This window comes from Anabrus simplex, chromosome 2 (assembly GCF_040414725.1).
Source record: "Anabrus simplex isolate iqAnaSimp1 chromosome 2, ASM4041472v1, whole genome shotgun sequence".
Taxonomy (NCBI): domain Eukaryota; kingdom Metazoa; phylum Arthropoda; class Insecta; order Orthoptera; family Tettigoniidae; genus Anabrus; species Anabrus simplex.
Window position 1 is genome coordinate 237,756,000 of NC_090266.1, and position 18,402 is coordinate 237,774,401.

An 18,402-nucleotide genomic window follows, 5' to 3' on the forward strand; every position below is an offset into this window, starting at 1 on the left:
AATGAAGCAACCCCACAGTATCTTACCTCAGATCTTAGCTACCTCTCCTCCACTCATCAGCAGTATACTCATTCTAACTCCTCTCTTACTATACCCATAAATAATACATCAGTGTGTAACCGTTCATTCCAAGTGTCTGGTGCCAGGTTATGGAATTCTCTCCCATTGAGAGTTACGAACTGCATGACATTAACCAGTGCTAGAAGATCTTGCCGGGTTTTCCTCCTAAACAGGTAGCCAGGTTGTATGAATGCATGGGTGAATGTGAGAGTGAATGAGATAGTACTTAAGTATTTACATAAATTCATGTTACTTGTATTAAGATGCACTGATCAATAGAGCATTAGTTCCCTAACTATAGAACCAATGTTGTATATTATGTTATAACTTACTTGTTTGTTTTTAAATACTGTTAGGAACATCATTATTATCCACTGTCATCTAGTTACACACAAAATGTTGTCAGTATGTTATATACCTCCCTATATTTTCATTTTCATAGCAGATTGTTTGTTAAATGCTGCCCTCCCCCCCCCCTCCGCATTACAGTCATCATCAGCGTTGTCATAATCATTTTAAATTTGTAAGAAAAGACAATTTATTACCTTTAATATAGAATGTGGTTAAGTGTAAGAGAGGGTCAAGAGCCTGAACATTGCCACTTATAAAGGAATAAATAAATAACAAAAGATAGAAGATCGTAACTTTCACTGTTTTTTCACCATCTTAGAACGTGGATTAATTTTTCAAAATGTAATTTTTGCCATAATCACCATATAAAACAATGTCTACAAGCACATTCAAACTCTCATCATTATCGTGTTGCCGGTTCTACTGCATAATGGATACTGAATACCAATGAAAATAAACTGTTGTTCAAAAATCCCAGTGTCACACAAATACAAACAGCATTGTTTACCAACAGTACATGTCCCCAGTTTCTTACAATGTATACTGTGAGAACTCATATTGAAAAGGGAATCTAATATACAAAGATAAACAAGACACTGCATCGTTGTGAGCTGAGCTCATCATTTGATTCATGCGTCCAAAACACTGTGCGCTACTGCAGCCCATCGAATGATGTGAATGGGTTAACTTTCACATCCCCTTTTGACCACTAGTGTAAAAAGAATATTTTGCTCTACCATTCCTTACGTTAGTTTACCTTACCTTACCTAAGCTTACTTGAAGTTTTACATACAAACAAGCAAAAGGAATATTTATAAGAGAGGTTACATATTCATTTTATGTTACAGGGAAGAATGCCTATTTTGTGGAAGAATTTTCAAGTCTCACCATGTTCTGAAGGAACATATGCGAAAGAAACAACATAAGCGCATTAACCCAAACAATAAGGCCTTTGACAAATATTTTATAGTAAACTACTTGGAAATTGGCAAGAACTGGGAGCAGATACAGGTACATTAAAACTATTATGTATAGAAATCTTATTTTTATTTTATGGTCAGTGATATTTTGTTTGGTGATTTTATTGTATTGATTGGTATCAGAGGTGTAATGAATATCATACGACCCTGCCTGCAGAAAGAAAAATTGGGCACTTTTGGGAAAGTTGTGTAAGACATATCAATCTTCTTCTTCCTGGCTACTTCTAAATTAACAGGGATTGGCCCTTGGTATAGATTTAGCCCAATTTTACAGGCAGATGCCTTTCCTGATGCCAACCCTATGTGGAGGAAAGTATTCACTATTGCATATTTCTGTGGTGGTTTGTAGTGTGACATGTTGTACAGTATGTAAATTAAGATGTATATTAAGACTAACACAAACACGCAGTCCCCAGGCTAGAGGAAATAACCAAAGTTAAAATCCCCAACTCGACCGGGTATGGAACCTGGGGCCCTCTTGACCAGAGGCCAGTATGCTGACCATTCAGTCATGGAACAGGACGTATAAAACATATCATTAACGCATGTAAATTTAACTGCAGCAGATACAAGCATAATTTTAATCCAATCTGTATAGAGTATTCCTTTAATATTTTAAAAATACATATTGTAAATTACAAAATTAATAAATAGATTTTCTTTAAAAATTAAATATTTTGTAGGGACTGAAGTACAAGATAAATAAGCAAATGCTTCCATCTTTTGTTTTTATATTTTTAAAACTTGATACTGTACTAGCATTAGACGTTCACATTTGTTGCTGAAAGGTTGAGTTCATTGAGATTGTCTTGCGTCCTACTATTTTGTACGTAGCTTATTTTATTTATAAGTTTCAGTTTTGAAATGGTGGTGGTGATGGTAATTATTGTTATAAGAGGAATTACAACTAGGCAACAATCCTTTAAATAACACTAATCAGACAGAAAATAATGGAAGGGATCCAACATTTGAAAAATGAAGGTATCAACCAAAGAAAGACAAGGGACATGAAGGGCATGAAAATGAGACTCCCTAGGCCTCGATACGTAATACCATTGGGGTCGGAGCAGAACAACTCTGCTAAAGTGGTTGTCAAGGCAATTTCCTCTTACATTTTTATTTTTTGAGTATTTCTGAAACCTACTACCTGGTCTAGAAATTCAGTGAATAAATCTTCTTCATATTCATTTTGTAAAGCTACTTCAGCTTTGTGAATCCCTTTGTTGAGAGTTTTAGAAACAATGGTGAAATAATTTTGAAGAAATGATTTAACATTATTCATACTCTAAAATCTGTTCCAAACAGCCATTAGAAGCAGTGATCCAGAAATATAGTTTTTGATTAACTAGCCACTCATCCCAACACAATTCATTTTTTAAATCTTTTTTCAGATACTTTCATTTGCAAATTGTAGTGAAATCTTGCCATAGATGAAGTTGATGACATTGCTCCTTCAAAATTTTTTACAATTGGCCTTACCGACACAGATAGGTCTTATGGCGGTGATGGGACAGGAAAGGGCTAGGTATGGGAAGGAAATAACAGTTGTGACCTTAATTAAGGTACAGCCCCAGCATTTGTCTGGTGTTATAATGGAGGTTGGTTGTAATGTGTTATAGTGGTGAGAGTACAGTTGCCTCAGCAATAAAAATAAGATGATAAAGATTATTAGACGATGGAGAATATGCTTGTTGGCAATCATGGCAGGCAATGCGTTTGTCAACTTAGCACAAGTTTTTGTCAGAAGCAGCTGGGAAAGCAGAGGCTGTCCGTGGTAAGTACAAAATAAAAGGACAACAACTGTGATGAAACCGAAGAGGATCTCATTTTCAACATTTATATTGCAACATATATTTTGAGTAATCGAAATAACAACAAGATGAAACAACAAGACAGAATACAAGTTTTAAAACATAAATTTGAAACTAACAATAACTTACTTTAAAAAATGAATAAGCTTGAATAATAACTATATAAATCAAACCCCATGGCACTACAGTGCTTGAAGGGCCTTGGCCAACCAAGCAACCGCTGCTCAGCCCAAAGGCCTGCAGATTACGAGGTGTCGTGTGGTCAGCACGACGAATCCTCTCGGCCGTTATTCTTGGCTTTCTTGACCGGAGCCCCTATCTCAACATCAGATAGCTCCTCAATTCTAATCACGTAGGCTGAATGGACCTCGAACCAGCCCTCAGGTCAAGAGAAAAATCCCTGACCTGGCCGGAAATCGAACCCGGGACCTCCGGGTAAGAGGCAGGCACGCTATCCCTACACCACGGGGCCGGCATAATAACTATATATATACACACAAACAAGATGTCAAACCCTATTTCAAGTAGGGTGCCAGGTGCAGTATAGCAAGAAGTGTCCTGCGTATCACTTTATTCAATCTTTTAAGAAAAGTCCGAAGAATAATTCACACGACAATTAACTGAATAGCTGTAGTTAATTACCTCACAGCTCCTTGTGTTGAGTTACTGATAAAAGTTCAAGCTCAATAATCAAAACAGAGAAGGAGAGCATCCATCACTCACAATTAGTTCATTGCCGCAAGTATGTACACAGACGGCCAGAGAAACACTGCAGTGTAGAGCCTGAAGGGCTTTGGGAAGCAAGTCCCAGCATAGAAACCAATATGTATCAGTTTGCTCACCCAGAGTCACGTAGTACAGAGTTCCAGCTGGCTGAGATCAAAATGAGGCGTGTGATACACACGGCAAAGCTAATGCCCTCCAAACCACACCAGGGTTGAAAGTGGACTGAATGCCAGGTGGGTTGGATGGGTCTTTTGTAGTAACTCTAGAACAAGATGGAGAGTCGAGTTTGTTCCAGAAGTGTGACGTCAGGGTAACGTAACGAGAAGCTGAGTTGACAGCCTGGGCGTTAGTTCTACGGTAGCTGCAGACGATAGCAGATGGAGAAGCAGAGATCCTGGAGTATAGAGGTGGACGTAAATACAGGCAAGGTAGAGTTTTCCTGTAGATCATAGTAGGGGAGCATTATATATATTTGACCGGGACGGAAAAATCCGAAGGAGATTGAGATTGAGTGAGTCCAGCTCCATGGCTAAATGGTAAGAGTGCTGGCCTTTGGTCCAGAAGGTCCCGGGTTTGATTCCCGGCCAGGTCAGTGATTTTAACCTTCATTGGTTAATTCCAGTGACTTGGGGGCTGGGTGTTTGTGCTGTGTCCAACATCCAGGAAACTGTGAATATCATCTTATATTGGTGTGTCTCCAGGCAGGCAGTGTACCGCCTTAGCATTGGCCAGCAGGTATTCATCGCTGATCGAGCTGAACTTGAAATGTCGCAACTTTTAGGCCCCTTAATTAACGCCCTAATGAATGTTCGCACCCAAAATTGATGCTGACATCTTTTTTACTTGTACCTCAATGTATTTTCCAAGTTTCATCGCGATCGCCGACTTAATCATTACTGATGTTCCCTTGTCAGATCAGTTGAAATTCCTCACATCAGTAAGTGGTTATAGCAATGACTTTTGGGAATAGCTCCCCTTCCAGAGTTTCTCCATCTAAAACATGAATAATGTGCTGGAGTTGTGGCGCGGACCGCGGTGGTTCAACCATTTTATGCCTGCCCAGTCAGTAGGAGATTCAGGTCACATTATATTTTTTGAAGTCTTACTCAGTGGATACTCAACAGTAAGGGGTTATTGGTGTAGCATTGTGATTCATTATTCATGCATGAGAAATACCTCAAATTCCATCACTAGACTGAATGCCTTTTTTTTTTTTCAAGAAAATCTATGTACTGACAGTAAAAAAGTGTTGAAATTTGGTGAGAAGATACAATCTATTATCCTACAACACCAGGAATACCATGTTTAGCTAAATTATATTTGCTCGAATTTACCCATAAACTTAAATGCGAATATCTCGCAACCAACTTTTAGCGCTTGGTCTAATGATGCATAGCGGCATCCAATTATAAAAGAAAAATATCCCTAACAGTATTTTCTGTTTATTTCAGATGCAGTGAACGTGAAATTAGGCATACCCTACTACGCACGGATGCTTGCCGCAATATCTGTCTAGAATGGTCCATAATTGTGTTTTTTGAAACCTGAATGATACATTTTCTGTTTCGAAATATCTTTTTGAGGATGTTCATATGTGTAGTTATTTAATGGATATTTTTATATGCTCTCAATATTTGAGATATGCGCATATAAGACCTTCCTCATCTTTTCAGCAATAAAAATAGGATAAAAAACGGATCTTATATGCGAGTAAATGTGGTATATGAACTGACTTGCAGTCCTGCCTGTATATCTTTTAATCTTTCCTGTGTGCAAGCTGTTCTCCTTTCTTATTAATCACGGCACATGTACTATGCCACTTGCGAACGAGTTGTTGCACATAACGTTTTGATGGTACACAAGAACCTCATTAAACCGGATCTCCAGTTCATCCGCATCGAAAATAATAAAATTTATTTTTACTTGTATAATATTTCTTTTAGAGCCTCCGTGGCTCAGGCGGCAGCGCACCGGCCTCTCACTGCTGGGTTCCATGGTTCAAATTCCGGTCACTCCATGTGAGATTTGTGCTGGACAAAGCGGAGGCAGGACAGGTTTTTCTCCGGGTACTCCGGTTTTCCCTGTCATCTTTCATTCCAGCAACACACTCCAAATATTTTCATTTCATCTGTCATTCATTAATCATTGCCCCAGAGGAGTGCGACAGGCTTCGGCAGCCGGCACAATTCCAATCCTCGCCACTAGATGGGAACTTTATTCATTCCATCTCTGACCCAGACGAATGACTGGAAACAGGCTGTGGATTTTCAATTTTCCTTTTACGGGGGGTCGACTCTTCTTGAATGTCTTTTCCACCAACGATCGTTAAGGACAGGAATTGGAAGTAATTCGGCCACGGTCTATCAAAGGTATGGCATTCGCCTGGAATTGAGAATGGGAAACCGTGGAAAACCATTCCCAGGACGGCCGAGGTGGGATTCCAACCCACGCTCTTTTGAATGCAACACACTACTAACGTGCTTCAGCACGCAGAGCGATGCCGCTCGGTAAACATTGTTTAGTAACTTCGTCAATCACTTTTCTAATGACGGTCCTGATGACATGGAGTCTATGACACTCATCCACTACTGCAGACATTGTTATCTCAGGTCCACATCGTTGCTCAATAATGACCCACTGTGTGTGACTGCTTAAGATGAAAGAGGAAGGGAATGAGTCATCATATCCAGTAGTCTGTGAGAGACCACATCAGTAGCTGAAGGTTAACACCACATTGTATAGTTACAGTATTTTCGTGTGCAATATTGTATTGTTTGGGTGAGCGTAAAATGGCTTCAAAACGGAAGAAAGTGGTTGTTTCCATGCACAAAAGTTAGAAGCATTAAACAGGCTGGACAGAGTAGAACTCTTGAAAAATATTGTTGTAGACTATTGAACTGTGTCTGATTAGAAGAAAAACTGAAAAGAAATTGAAGACCTGCTTTAAAGTGATAGCGAAAGATAGTTTAGAGAATCGTGCCACAGTAAAGAAAGCTAGAAATGAATTACTAGATGACACATTATTCATGTGGTTTAGTGAAAAAAGAGAGCATGGTGTTCCAATTTCAGGGCCGATTTTACAAGTAAAAGCGCTTTGTTTAAACAGCAAGCAAGCAAATGGAGATCCTGACTTCACAGCTAGTCAGGATTGGTTAGAAAGGTGGAAAGCTCATCATGGCATACGGCAGCTTTCAGTAACTGGTGAAAGTTTTTAAGGGGATAAAGTCGCTGCTGACAGTTTCATAAAGGAATTTCAGGATATTGTTTGCTCCAATAACTTAACTCCAGATCAGATATATAACGCTGTTGAAATTAGGCTGTTTTATCGCCGGTTTCTCACACATCCCGAAAGAATGCATGGATGAACAGTGGAACTTTCAAAACCTGGTTCAAAGAAGACTTCATGCCTAACGTAAAATGTTTTTAACGAAACAAGGTTTAGCACTGAAGGCCATTTTGTTCATTGACAATCAATGCGCCATCACATCCGGGAGTAGAAGAGTTGGTCAGTGGTGATATCCGAGTGAAATTTCTGCCACCTAATGTAACAACTCTGTTTCAACCAAATGGACCAGGATGTATTGGAAAACATCAAGTGGTTATACAGGAGGCAGCTGCTCAGCAAACTGATTGAAGAAGAGTGGGAATATGGTGTAATTTCGGTACTGAAGTCAATAAATTTGAAAGTCATTATTTATATGATCGCATCTGCATGGTATCAAGTTAGTGAATTGACAATCAAAAAGTTTTGGGAACATCTATGGCCTTCTGTCTGTGCATTTACCACCGAGGTTTGTTAAGTCGTGGACTCTTCTGAGTTCCTTGACACATTTGCACGCATTCCTGGATGCTCGGATGTAGATTAGAACAACGTAAATGACTGATTTACAACTGACTGTAATTCAGGCTACGGCATAATGACAGATGAAGAAATTATTGCATTTTGTTCCTCGGGAGGTAGTTATGCGAGTGATGATGAATTTGAAAATGAAACTGGCACTCTATCAGAAGAAACAATGACTCATGGAGAGGCAACAATGCAGCTGGACAAACTGATGGCCTATTTAGAATCCCACACTGAAACCACACCTGCAGAACTGATGTTAGTAAAACATCTTCATGATCGTGCTGCACGCAAACGCTATACAAATGTAAAACAGAAAAAATCACATATTATTTTAGCACATAAAACTGTCATAAATGTACAAAAAATGTTCTTATATTTGTTTGTACAAATGAAAAAGGCGTTACTGTACAACTTATGTTAATAGATTATATAACATGTACTGTACTTGTTTTTTAGTTTTTTTCCAGATTATCCGGATTTTCGATAATCTGGATCAGTTCCAGTTCTACTTAATCCCGATAAACGAGGTTCTTGTATACTGTAGAACCAGGAAACAACCTATGGAATTTTCAAAGGCATCTCTTAACTGGTTTCTTCTTCTTGTGCAAATCACACTTGACCAAAGTATTCCTTGCACTGTAGTGTACTTAACCATCGCGATAATAATCTCACAGCACATTTTAAAACACCGAATAGTTACTAGCGGACTGCTACATCAGCTGTCAAAACTTATCATGCCACTCTTGACACAAGCCATATGGCGCTCGCTTGATGATTCCCGTAGCTTATGAGTACTCCTGGTATTTTACATGGACATAGATTTGTAAACACTTTATTTTAATGTTAGAGCTCATTTTCTATAACACTACCTAGTGCATTAATCATGGGAAATACTCAGGAACACAAGATACTAGTATACCACATGCTTTATTACATGAAATTTTCAAAATGCCCTCCATTAGCATTGATACATGCATACACAATACTCCAGGGATACATCAGCGCATGCGGGATTCAATGTGACGGCAGTTAGTGGGATGTAAAACTAATAACATGGTTACGTGAATGATGTTGATCCACGAAATATCACTGTAATATTTGTCACAAATGGAAGATAGTAATTGCTTTTACTCAAATAAAGTCTCAAATCCCAGGTTGTTTAAGAAATAATGCAAAATATTTTATTTTAGAGAATACATACTTTACTGCCTTACAACAACTATTTCTGCTACGTCGCAGCACTTCCGTAAGTGTTTTGTTTGTCCAACACTGTCGCCTGTAATGTCTTTGCTCACTGAAGTTCTTTGGTGTCGTTTTATTGATTTTTCTCATTCGATGTAATTTGATGGGCTGACACTTCATGTGCATTAACTGATTCATTAAACGATTTATTGGTCCAGGGATCATGTTATTTTCCTTTTAAAATATATATATATGTGTATTGGTCCAGGGATCATGCTATTTTTCAACAAAATACCCACACTCCCATTCGCTAGAAAGAGAGCTCATTGGTGCCAGCCCTGGACCACAAGAAAGAAACAAAAGACGGCGCAAGCAGCGGAATGCAACACCATGGACTCCTATTTACAGCCGTAAATACGTATACATATTTGACGGTATTTCTTAATCAACCTGGGATTTGAGACTTTATATGAGTAAATCAATGATTACCTTTTGTTTGTGACAAATATTACTGTGATATTTCATGGATCAACATCGTTCATGTAACCTAATAACATTATTATGCAGCTACCGCCCCTTATTGTGCACACTTGCCTTACTGCAAAAGGGGTTCTTGTGAGAACCTGTTTCTTCATCGTTAGTAGGGACACCAAAACCGTCTGGTAACATTGGTCAGGACAAGTGATGCTCAGATTATTCACTCATCTCATGAAGACTTGCTGCTGACCAAAGGCCTTTATATTTGGACATTTCATTCTGAGTATTTAACTTTTTTGTTCATCGGTGTATATTTAATTCTCAAGATGATTAAGAAACCTAGAGGCAAATGGTTACAAGAAACATTTTTCTGAACGAGTTGGAAAGATGAACTGCTTACTCTTACTCTTACTTTCTAATTATTTACAATAGACAAGTATGATATACTGTAATTTTACCAAAACTTCTTTCATAGGTTGAAGTTTTTATTCTATCAAAATATTTGTTAACTTTTATGATGAACATTACATTATTATCTCTTTCAGGGTGAGAAGGATGATTCAGACTCCGCAGAAGAATCCTCCAGTTGGTCAGATTGGGAAGATGATGGAGAAACTCCTCCCATTGTCTGCTTATATTGTGATTATGCTTCCTTACGCTTTGAATGTGTTTTGGATCACATGAAATCAGAGCATGGGTTCGATTATGACAAAATTAGTAGACACCCACCCTTACCATTTTATGAGCAGGTATTGCAATTAATATCCTATTTATTCATGTTCACTATGCACTTGTATACAGTGCAAATAAATGATATGTATACTGTATATACAGTGGTCACTTACCGAGCCATGTTATTGTATGTATTAGGTTAAGGCAGATGTTGAGGAAAGTAGAAACGAAGGAGAAGGGAAAGAAGAAGATGGTAGTGTTTCACGTTGGTACCAACTATGTAAGGCAAGCAGGTGTATATACCAACACAGTTGGGGATGTGTGAGTTCTGGTAAATACAGGACGGGTGAAATTTTAGGAATCAGAGATTGTTATCAGTGGAATACTGTGTAGGGGGGATACTGACTGGGAGGTGATTGGAGATTTAAATGAGATTATGGAGTGGGTATGTGGGAAAATGAGAGTTAAATTTCTAGATCATAAATGGGTGGGTAGGAGATGAGGCTCTGCATTCAGATGGCCATCACTTAAACTGCAGTGGTACATATAAGTTGGGAAATTTGTTTAGAAGGGTTATAGGGAGGTATATTCAGGCAAACGGGGTGGTCTAGGGAGCAGTGATAAGGGTGCAGAGATCTGGATGTCAAGTAGGGGTGACATAAAAATGTTAGTATTGAACTGTAGAAGTATTGAAAAAAAGGAGTAGAATTGAGTTATTTAATAGATATATACTTACCAGATATTGTAATAGGAGTTGAATCATGGCTGAGAAAAGATATAATGTTTGCAGAAATTTTCTCACGGAACTGAAGTGTTTATCGTAGAGATAGGATAAGAATGGTAGGAGGGGAAGTATTTGTTCTGGTGAAAGAAGAATTTGCAAGGTACGAAAAAGTTAAAGTTGAGAAACATGAAATTCTAGGTGTAAGGCTCATCTCTAAAGATAATAGGCAACATGATGTATATGGAATGTACGGACTGGGAAAGCTTGGCGCAGATGCTGATTCAGAATTACCGGTATTTGATAAGATGATCGGCTATGTGGGAAACGATATGGAAAGGAATGTGATTGTAGCGGGTGATCTCAATTTACCAAATGTAAATTGGGAGGTTAATGAGAATGACAGGAAGCATGGCCAACAAATGGCAAATAAGTTAATCGGAGAAGGACAACTGAGTCAGAAAGTGATGGAACCAACTAAAGGGAAGAATATTCTGGACGTGGTGCTAGTAAAACTAGATGAGCTCTATGGAAAAACTGAAGTAAGAGATGATATTAGTGACCACAAAGCTCTTTTTGTCATAATTTAAAATAAATGTGATAGAAAGCAAGGTTGCAAAAGTAGACTATTAGGCAGTGGGAAACAGAGTAGGAAATCTAGCAGAGAAGTCAGCTAAGGATAACATAATGGCAAACATAATTGGCAGTCATACAAGTTTTAGTGAAAAATGGAAGGGAATGGATAGGTACTTTTAAGCAGAAACAGATTCCAAGAAGGACGTTCCAGGAATCTTTAATGAATAAGAGGAATGTGTATATGAGGAACTTAGAAGGCAGAAGTATTCAGTCAGCAGTATGTGAAGATTGTTGGTTACAAAGGTAATGTCCAGATAGAGGAGGTGACTAACACTAACAGAGTATTGATTTTTACCTATGGTAACAAGTAACATTTACAATAAGATACAAAAGGTGAAAACTAGAATAGGAGCTGGAATTGATAAGATTTCTGGGGATATACTAAAGACAATAGGTTGGGATATGGTACCATATCTGAAGTACTTATTTGACTATTGTTTACATGGAAGAGCTATACCAAATGAAAGGAGAGTTGCTATAGTAGCCCCTGTATATAAAGGAAAGGGTGATAGACATAAAGCTGAAAATTACAGGCCAGTCAGTTTGACATGCATTGCATGTAAGCTTTGGAAAAGCATTCTTTCTGATTATATTAGACAAGTTTTTGAAATTAATAACTGGTTCGATAGAAGGCAGTTCACGTTTAGGAAAGTTTATTCCGCCGAAGCTCAACTTGTAGGATTCCAGCAAGATATAGCAGATATTTTGGATTCAGGAGGTCAAATGGACTGTATTGCAATTGACCTGTCTAAGGCATTTGATAGGGTACAGCATGGGAGACTACTGGCAAAAATGAGGGCTATTGGACTAGATAAAAGACTGATTGAATGGGTGACTATATTTCGAAAAAATGGAACTCAGAGAATTAGAACCTAGGTCGATAGCTGCAGTCGCTTAAGTGCGGCCAGTATCCAGTATTCGGGAGATAGTAGGTTCGAACCCCACTGTCGGCAGCCCTGAAAATGGTTTTCCGTGGTTTCCCATTTTCACACCAGGCAAATGCTGGGGCTGTACCTTAATTAAGGCCACAGCCGCTTCCTTCCCATTCCTGGCCCTTCCCTGTCCCATCGTCGCCATAAGACCTATCTGTGTCGGTGCGACGTAAAGCAACTAGCAAAAAAAACAAAGAGAATTAGAGTAGGCAAAGCTTTATCTGATCCTGTAATTATTAGGAGGGAAATTCCTCAAGGCAGTATTATTGGACATTTATGTTTCTTATATATGTATATAAATTATACGAGTAAGGTACGGGAATCATAGCTAAGGTCTTTTGCTGATGATGTTATTCTGTATAGAGTAACAAATAAGTTACAAGATTGTGATCATCTGCAAAAAGACCTTGACAATGTTTGGAGATGGATATCAGGCAATGATATGATGAAAAACGGGGTTAAAAGTCAGGTTGTGATTTTCACAAACAAAGAAAGTCCTCTCAGTTTTAATTACTGCGTTGATGGGGTGAAAGTTCCTTTTGGTGATCATTGTAACTATCTAAGTGTTAATATAAGGAAAGATCAACATTGGGGTAATCACATAAATGGGACTGTAAATAAAGGGTACAGATCTCTGCACATGATTGTGAGGATATTTAGGGGTTATAGTAAGGATGTAAAGGAGAGGTCATATAGGCCTGTGTCTCTGGTAAGACCCCAACGAGAGTATGGTTCCAGTGTATGGGACTCTCACCAGGATTACTTGATTCGAGAAATTGGAAAAGTCCAAAAAAGAGCAGTTTGATTTGTTCTGGCTGGTTTCCGACAAAAGAGTAGCCTTGTGAAAATGTTGCAAAGTTTGGGCTGGACTAGGGAGAAAGGAGATGAATTGCTCAACTAAGTGGTATGTTTTGAGCTGTCAGTGAAGAGATGGCGTGGAATGATTTTAGTTGACGAATACATTTTCGTGTTTCATGGTAAAAGTAGGAAAGATCACAATATGAAGATAAAGTTGGAATTCAAGAGAACAAATTGGGGCAAATATTTGCTTATATGAAGGAGAGTTAGTGATTGGAATAATTTACCAAGGGAAATGTTCAATAAGTTTCCAAATTCTTTGCAGTCATTTAAGAGAAGGCCTGAAAAACAACAGATAGGAAGTCTGCCACCTGGGCAGCTGCCCTAAATGCAGACCAATGATAGATAGATAGATAGATAGATAGATATTCAGAACAACCCTGATTCCTCTCGATCCAAGTAAAGTCAATGGTATCCAAGGAAATTGACTGATGGTGCCTGTGCTGCTGTGCTCCATGCCTGAAATGTGTGTGAAAGTTGCATAAAGCTTGTTATGTGAACCTGAAACTGTATGAACATGAAAGAGACAACCTATCAAACAGGATATTTACCTTTGCCTTGGGTCAAAGCCTGTGAATCTGAACTGAAACACCATTTTATTGAATTACTATCAAGGATCACTGCAAGGCTGCAAATTTTGTCAAAATCCATCTCGTGTGAGTTAATGGTGATTTTTGGTAGATGACATCTGGGGTCATGTTGGGCCACGTTGAAAAATAATCATTGTCGAGTACTGTGATGTATATACAAAGAATACCCTATAGCATACAATCAGGAATGGATGGCCTGAATTATTTCACAGTAGAGTAGCCTGCAAGGTAATACTACAACACATAAAGCAAGTACTGTCAGGGACCATTTACAGTGCTGGTTTTGGGAAGTATTCAAATACCCATCACACTCCCTGAATCATTCACCTTATGATTTCTTTCCTTCTACTGTATGGGTAGTGTTTACATACTCTCATAGACATCACCAACACGGTGAGGCACAAGACTGAAAATCTTACAAGAAATAGTGTAGCTGATTACATTTATTGCTGGCCCTGTGGTGTAGGGGTAGCATGCCTGCCTCTTACCTGAGGCCCCGGGTTCGATTCCCAGCCAGGTCAGGGATTTTTATCCGGATCTGTGGGCTGGTTCGAGGTCCACTCAGCCTACATGATTACAGTTGAGGTGCTATGTGATGGTGAGATAGCGGTCCCAGTCTAGAAAGTCAAGAATAACGGCCAAGGGGATTCATTGTGCTGACCACATGACACCTCGTAATCTGCAGGCCTTCGGGTTGTGCAGCGGTGACTTGGTAGGCCATGGCCTTTTGGGGCTGTTGCGCTATGGGGTTTGGTGTGGTGCGATTAGGTTTTGATTATATTTATCACCTTCTTCATCCTTGGCAGTTAACAAGTAATTGTCTTGGTGATTACTACGAGGGCTGTAAATAGAGCATTGACAATGTAGTCCAGACCCTCTCAGGAAATTAGGCTTGCACAATTAGGATACAGGAGCGGTCAGGTGGCGCTGTTGTCGATGTGTTGTGTGCATTTGGTGCGCATCCAGTTGGGAGTGTTGTTGCTGTGTGGTGTTGAAGTGAAGCGTGTTGATTTCACCACTCTAAAGAATGTTTTCAAATGGTGATCAGCATTCGAGGATTACAATTGAGGTTGCCTGTGGCAAAAATGCATCAGTATTTTATCGAGGGTTACGTGATGGCTGTGGTGAGAATGCAGTACCATATAAGACGGTTGCATGATGGGTCAAGTTGTTTTGTGCGGGTCGGAATGAGACTGCGGATTTGCACCGCGTGTGTCAGCTGTCCAATCCTCAATATCAGATTGACATCGTGAGAGGTCTTGTTTCCGTAGACCATCAATGGACTGTCCGGGAATTATCCAAATAGGTTGGTCTCGGTCATCAAACGGTGCATATCAGTGTGGCGCATACCGACGAAATGTCTTAAGATGAGAAAAATTTAATCCCGTTGGGTTCCTCATCAACTCACCGATGTAAAGAAATGGACAGATACCGCAACAGAGGAGACACGTTTCTGCTGCATACGAGTGTTGTCACCATTGATGAAATGTGAGCACGAGCCTGAATTAAAGTGTCATTCGAATGGATAAATCAGCAAGAATTGTTCCACGTAATCAATACAATGTATTTTGCCTTAAGTCTTATAGTACCAGGCAGCCGATCTATCAGCCATGTGAGCTGCTGCTAAAAATGACTGGGGCCAATCTCTCGGCTACGTTTTCCTTTCACCTGTATCTTCAGTCCCCGCTGCACGATGTCAGCATCAGTAATACCACCGGAAAGATTGAAGTTTTTACTCTCTGGAAATCAATATCAGTGAAGTTCTATGATGGTAGCGTGGTAGCTCTGCCGCTTCGTGTCACTTGCTTGTTACATTTGTTTATTTACCTCCAATAGTGTAAAGATGGCTAAGTATGTGAAGTAGAATTAAATATGCAATGTTTTAACATATAGTGATTCATTAGAGAGTGATTTATCGCCCAACGACAGCAACGACTTTGCATCCTCCAATAACAGTGATATTTCTGTAAGTCTGCTACCTAGGCAATGCCATGTGATGAATATATCTCCGACACAGGTAGGAATAATTCCAAGTAGCTCTGATAGTGAATGCGAACAGTTGGATGTTTCCTCAGATTCTGTTGATAGTTCGAACAGCAATTGGAAAGAAGTTGCAGGCAACACAGATAATCCGCCTAATACTGACTTACATTATAATGAACTTCAAGGACTAAAACATGTGCCACCTCAAAATTCTTCACTATTGCCTTATTTCTACATGTTTTCTGCCATCTCCCTTCTGAAATCATTAGTAGTTGAAACCAATAAATATGCAAATAATTTTCTCCAGACCCATGCCACCCTGTCACCTTTTTTTAGAGCCAAGGATTGGAAAAATGTCACTCTCAGTGAAATGAAAGGATTTATCACCTGCCTGCTAAACTGGGTCTTATCAGACGACCCACAATTGCATCATACTAATTTACTAGCCCTTCGCAGCTATTGGCATGGTTTCATGATACGTTCCCCAGAAATCGTTTCCTATGTATCCTCAAATTTTTTCATCTAGTTGACGATAAATATCATCCTACTCCCAGACAACTCGGCTATGATCCATACTCCAAAATTCAACCCCTGATAGACCATGCTAATAATGTATTTAGACTACATTATATTCCTTATCAGTAAGTGTGGATGAGAGAGTTCTCAGACGAATTGAGCTTCCACAATAATGGGAACGTCAATCGCCTGATTGACCTTATTTCTCTGAGGGCCATTGGACAGGCCCACACTACCTGCACTTTCTGCATAAGGAAATCCCACTGCTGCTGGTGGATGTGCCCTTGCAGGATCGTTTGACGATGTGGTTGCAACAGGATGGAGCTCCACCACATTCGACTTTGCCCATTCGTAACCATCTGAACGAATGCTGCATCATTGTCCAGCCTAATAACCACCGAGCTTCAAAATCCTGCCCATGGAGCTCTTGGTGTATCTCAGGATGGTATGGGTGAAATTTATGTTCATGCAGTATTCGCCAGAGGAACTGCAAGTGAAATGGATAGGATGAGGAGGCCGTATTTCTTCGCCCGCCAGATCACTGGATTTAATCCCGTTAGACTTCTTCTTGTGGGGACATTTTAGGAACGTCATTTACACTCAAGCTCCAGAAAACCCCAACCAGCTACGGCAACTCATCACGGACGCCTGTCGAACAATTACACCTGGAATGCTTCAGCGCGCTAGACAATCTATTGGACACCAGGCCTGAATGTACATAAACCAAAACGGACATCATATCGAGCATTTGCTGTGATAAAACACTGTCAGGGCAGTTGTGTTCCTATTATTTCCGGTCTGTATGTGTCCGGCCTGCTAAGTAATCGGCCTTTCTTAGGGCCACAGACACATTCATTCACACACAGTTTGCATGAAAGCGGGTATTGAACTTACATTATGTGCGGTACATATTAAACAAATATTTCAAAAATTTGTAATCTTCGCCCTGGACTTGAACCTCCCACCTGACATGCAAGCGCGCTCTGCCACGCCTTTACCAATTACGCTACGGTTCCGTATGGCACACTGGGCAGCTTATAGCAAGTATTAGGTTTACTGCGGTCACAATATCAATTTAGTGTTTCACCAGCGTGTCAGGTTCATAGATCTACAAGGCACACGCATGTCTTCCAGTGATTAATACGAGTATAACATTACGGCGTCCTGTCGCGGTGAGGCAGTAAATACCAAGATATCCGATTGTGTTGTCTGAGCATACCGGCAGGGCAGATGTTTTCAGGACAGAATGAATATTGTGGGTTGCATAAAACTACATTGGAAGGGACGGCTGAATCATGCTGTATAGCTTGTGGAAGCTGTGGGCAATAGTGCTCTCCTGTACTGAACTATTACAAAATGTGTAGCAGCATTTCAGCATGGATGTGAAACAAGCAGCGATGTAGAGCGGTCTGGGAGACCTGTCGATGTCCACAGTGATGTGTCATGTGCAGTAACTACACCGTGCATGGATATGGACAGAAGATGGACACTACTTGAGTTACAAGATGAAACGGGCATTGAGAAAGGAACCATCCGAAAAATTTCATGGGAAGGTCTTCATGTGTGCACTGGGGTTGGGAAGTTCTGCAACAACGTCATACTCACTAGATCTGTCTCCATGCAATTTTGACCTCAACCACAAAGTGAAAAAATCATTGCGTGGGAAACAGCTTGAGACACAAGAGGTCAACCTAGCTATTGCTACTAAACATGAGACTGCAAAATTCACACATAGTGAGGCGACTGATACAGTACCTGATGCCTCTCGCATCACTGGCAATGTGTTGTAGACTATGTAGGGGACTACTCTGAGTGTTATCATAAAGGTTACTGAATTCTCTGAGAACAGACATTCTGTAACACAAGGAGTTCATAGCTGACAGTTTCCTTTTTATGTCCTACACCTGATAAACCTACTTGACATTATTCAAACATTCCACAGCACCTTAATTTCCCCACTCCAATTTGTATATTTCCATTTGTCTGGTAGATCCTGCATTCGTGCAAAAAAAAAAAGTGCATGACTTATGCTCCAACCCCTCAACCCCCATAAATAGTGA

At 39.7% G+C, this 18,402-nt stretch overlaps 1 protein-coding gene across 4 annotated transcripts in view; it reads left to right on the plus strand.

Moving 5' to 3' along the window:
• Positions 1 to 18,402, plus strand: part of LOC136864021 (zinc finger protein 277) — a 190,149-nt gene that overhangs the window by 92,726 nt on the left and 79,021 nt on the right. For all 4 annotated transcript variants that reach the window (XR_010859252.2, XM_067140522.2, XM_067140523.2 and 1 more), the window contains exons 5-6: positions 1,260 to 1,422; positions 9,980 to 10,183. Coding sequence is in view for 3 of the 4 variants with exons in the window: in XM_067140522.2 (XP_066996623.1) it covers positions 1,260 to 1,422; positions 9,980 to 10,183 (367 nt within the window). In the remaining variant the exon portion in view is untranslated. The remainder of the gene's footprint in view (positions 1 to 1,259; positions 1,423 to 9,979; positions 10,184 to 18,402) is intronic.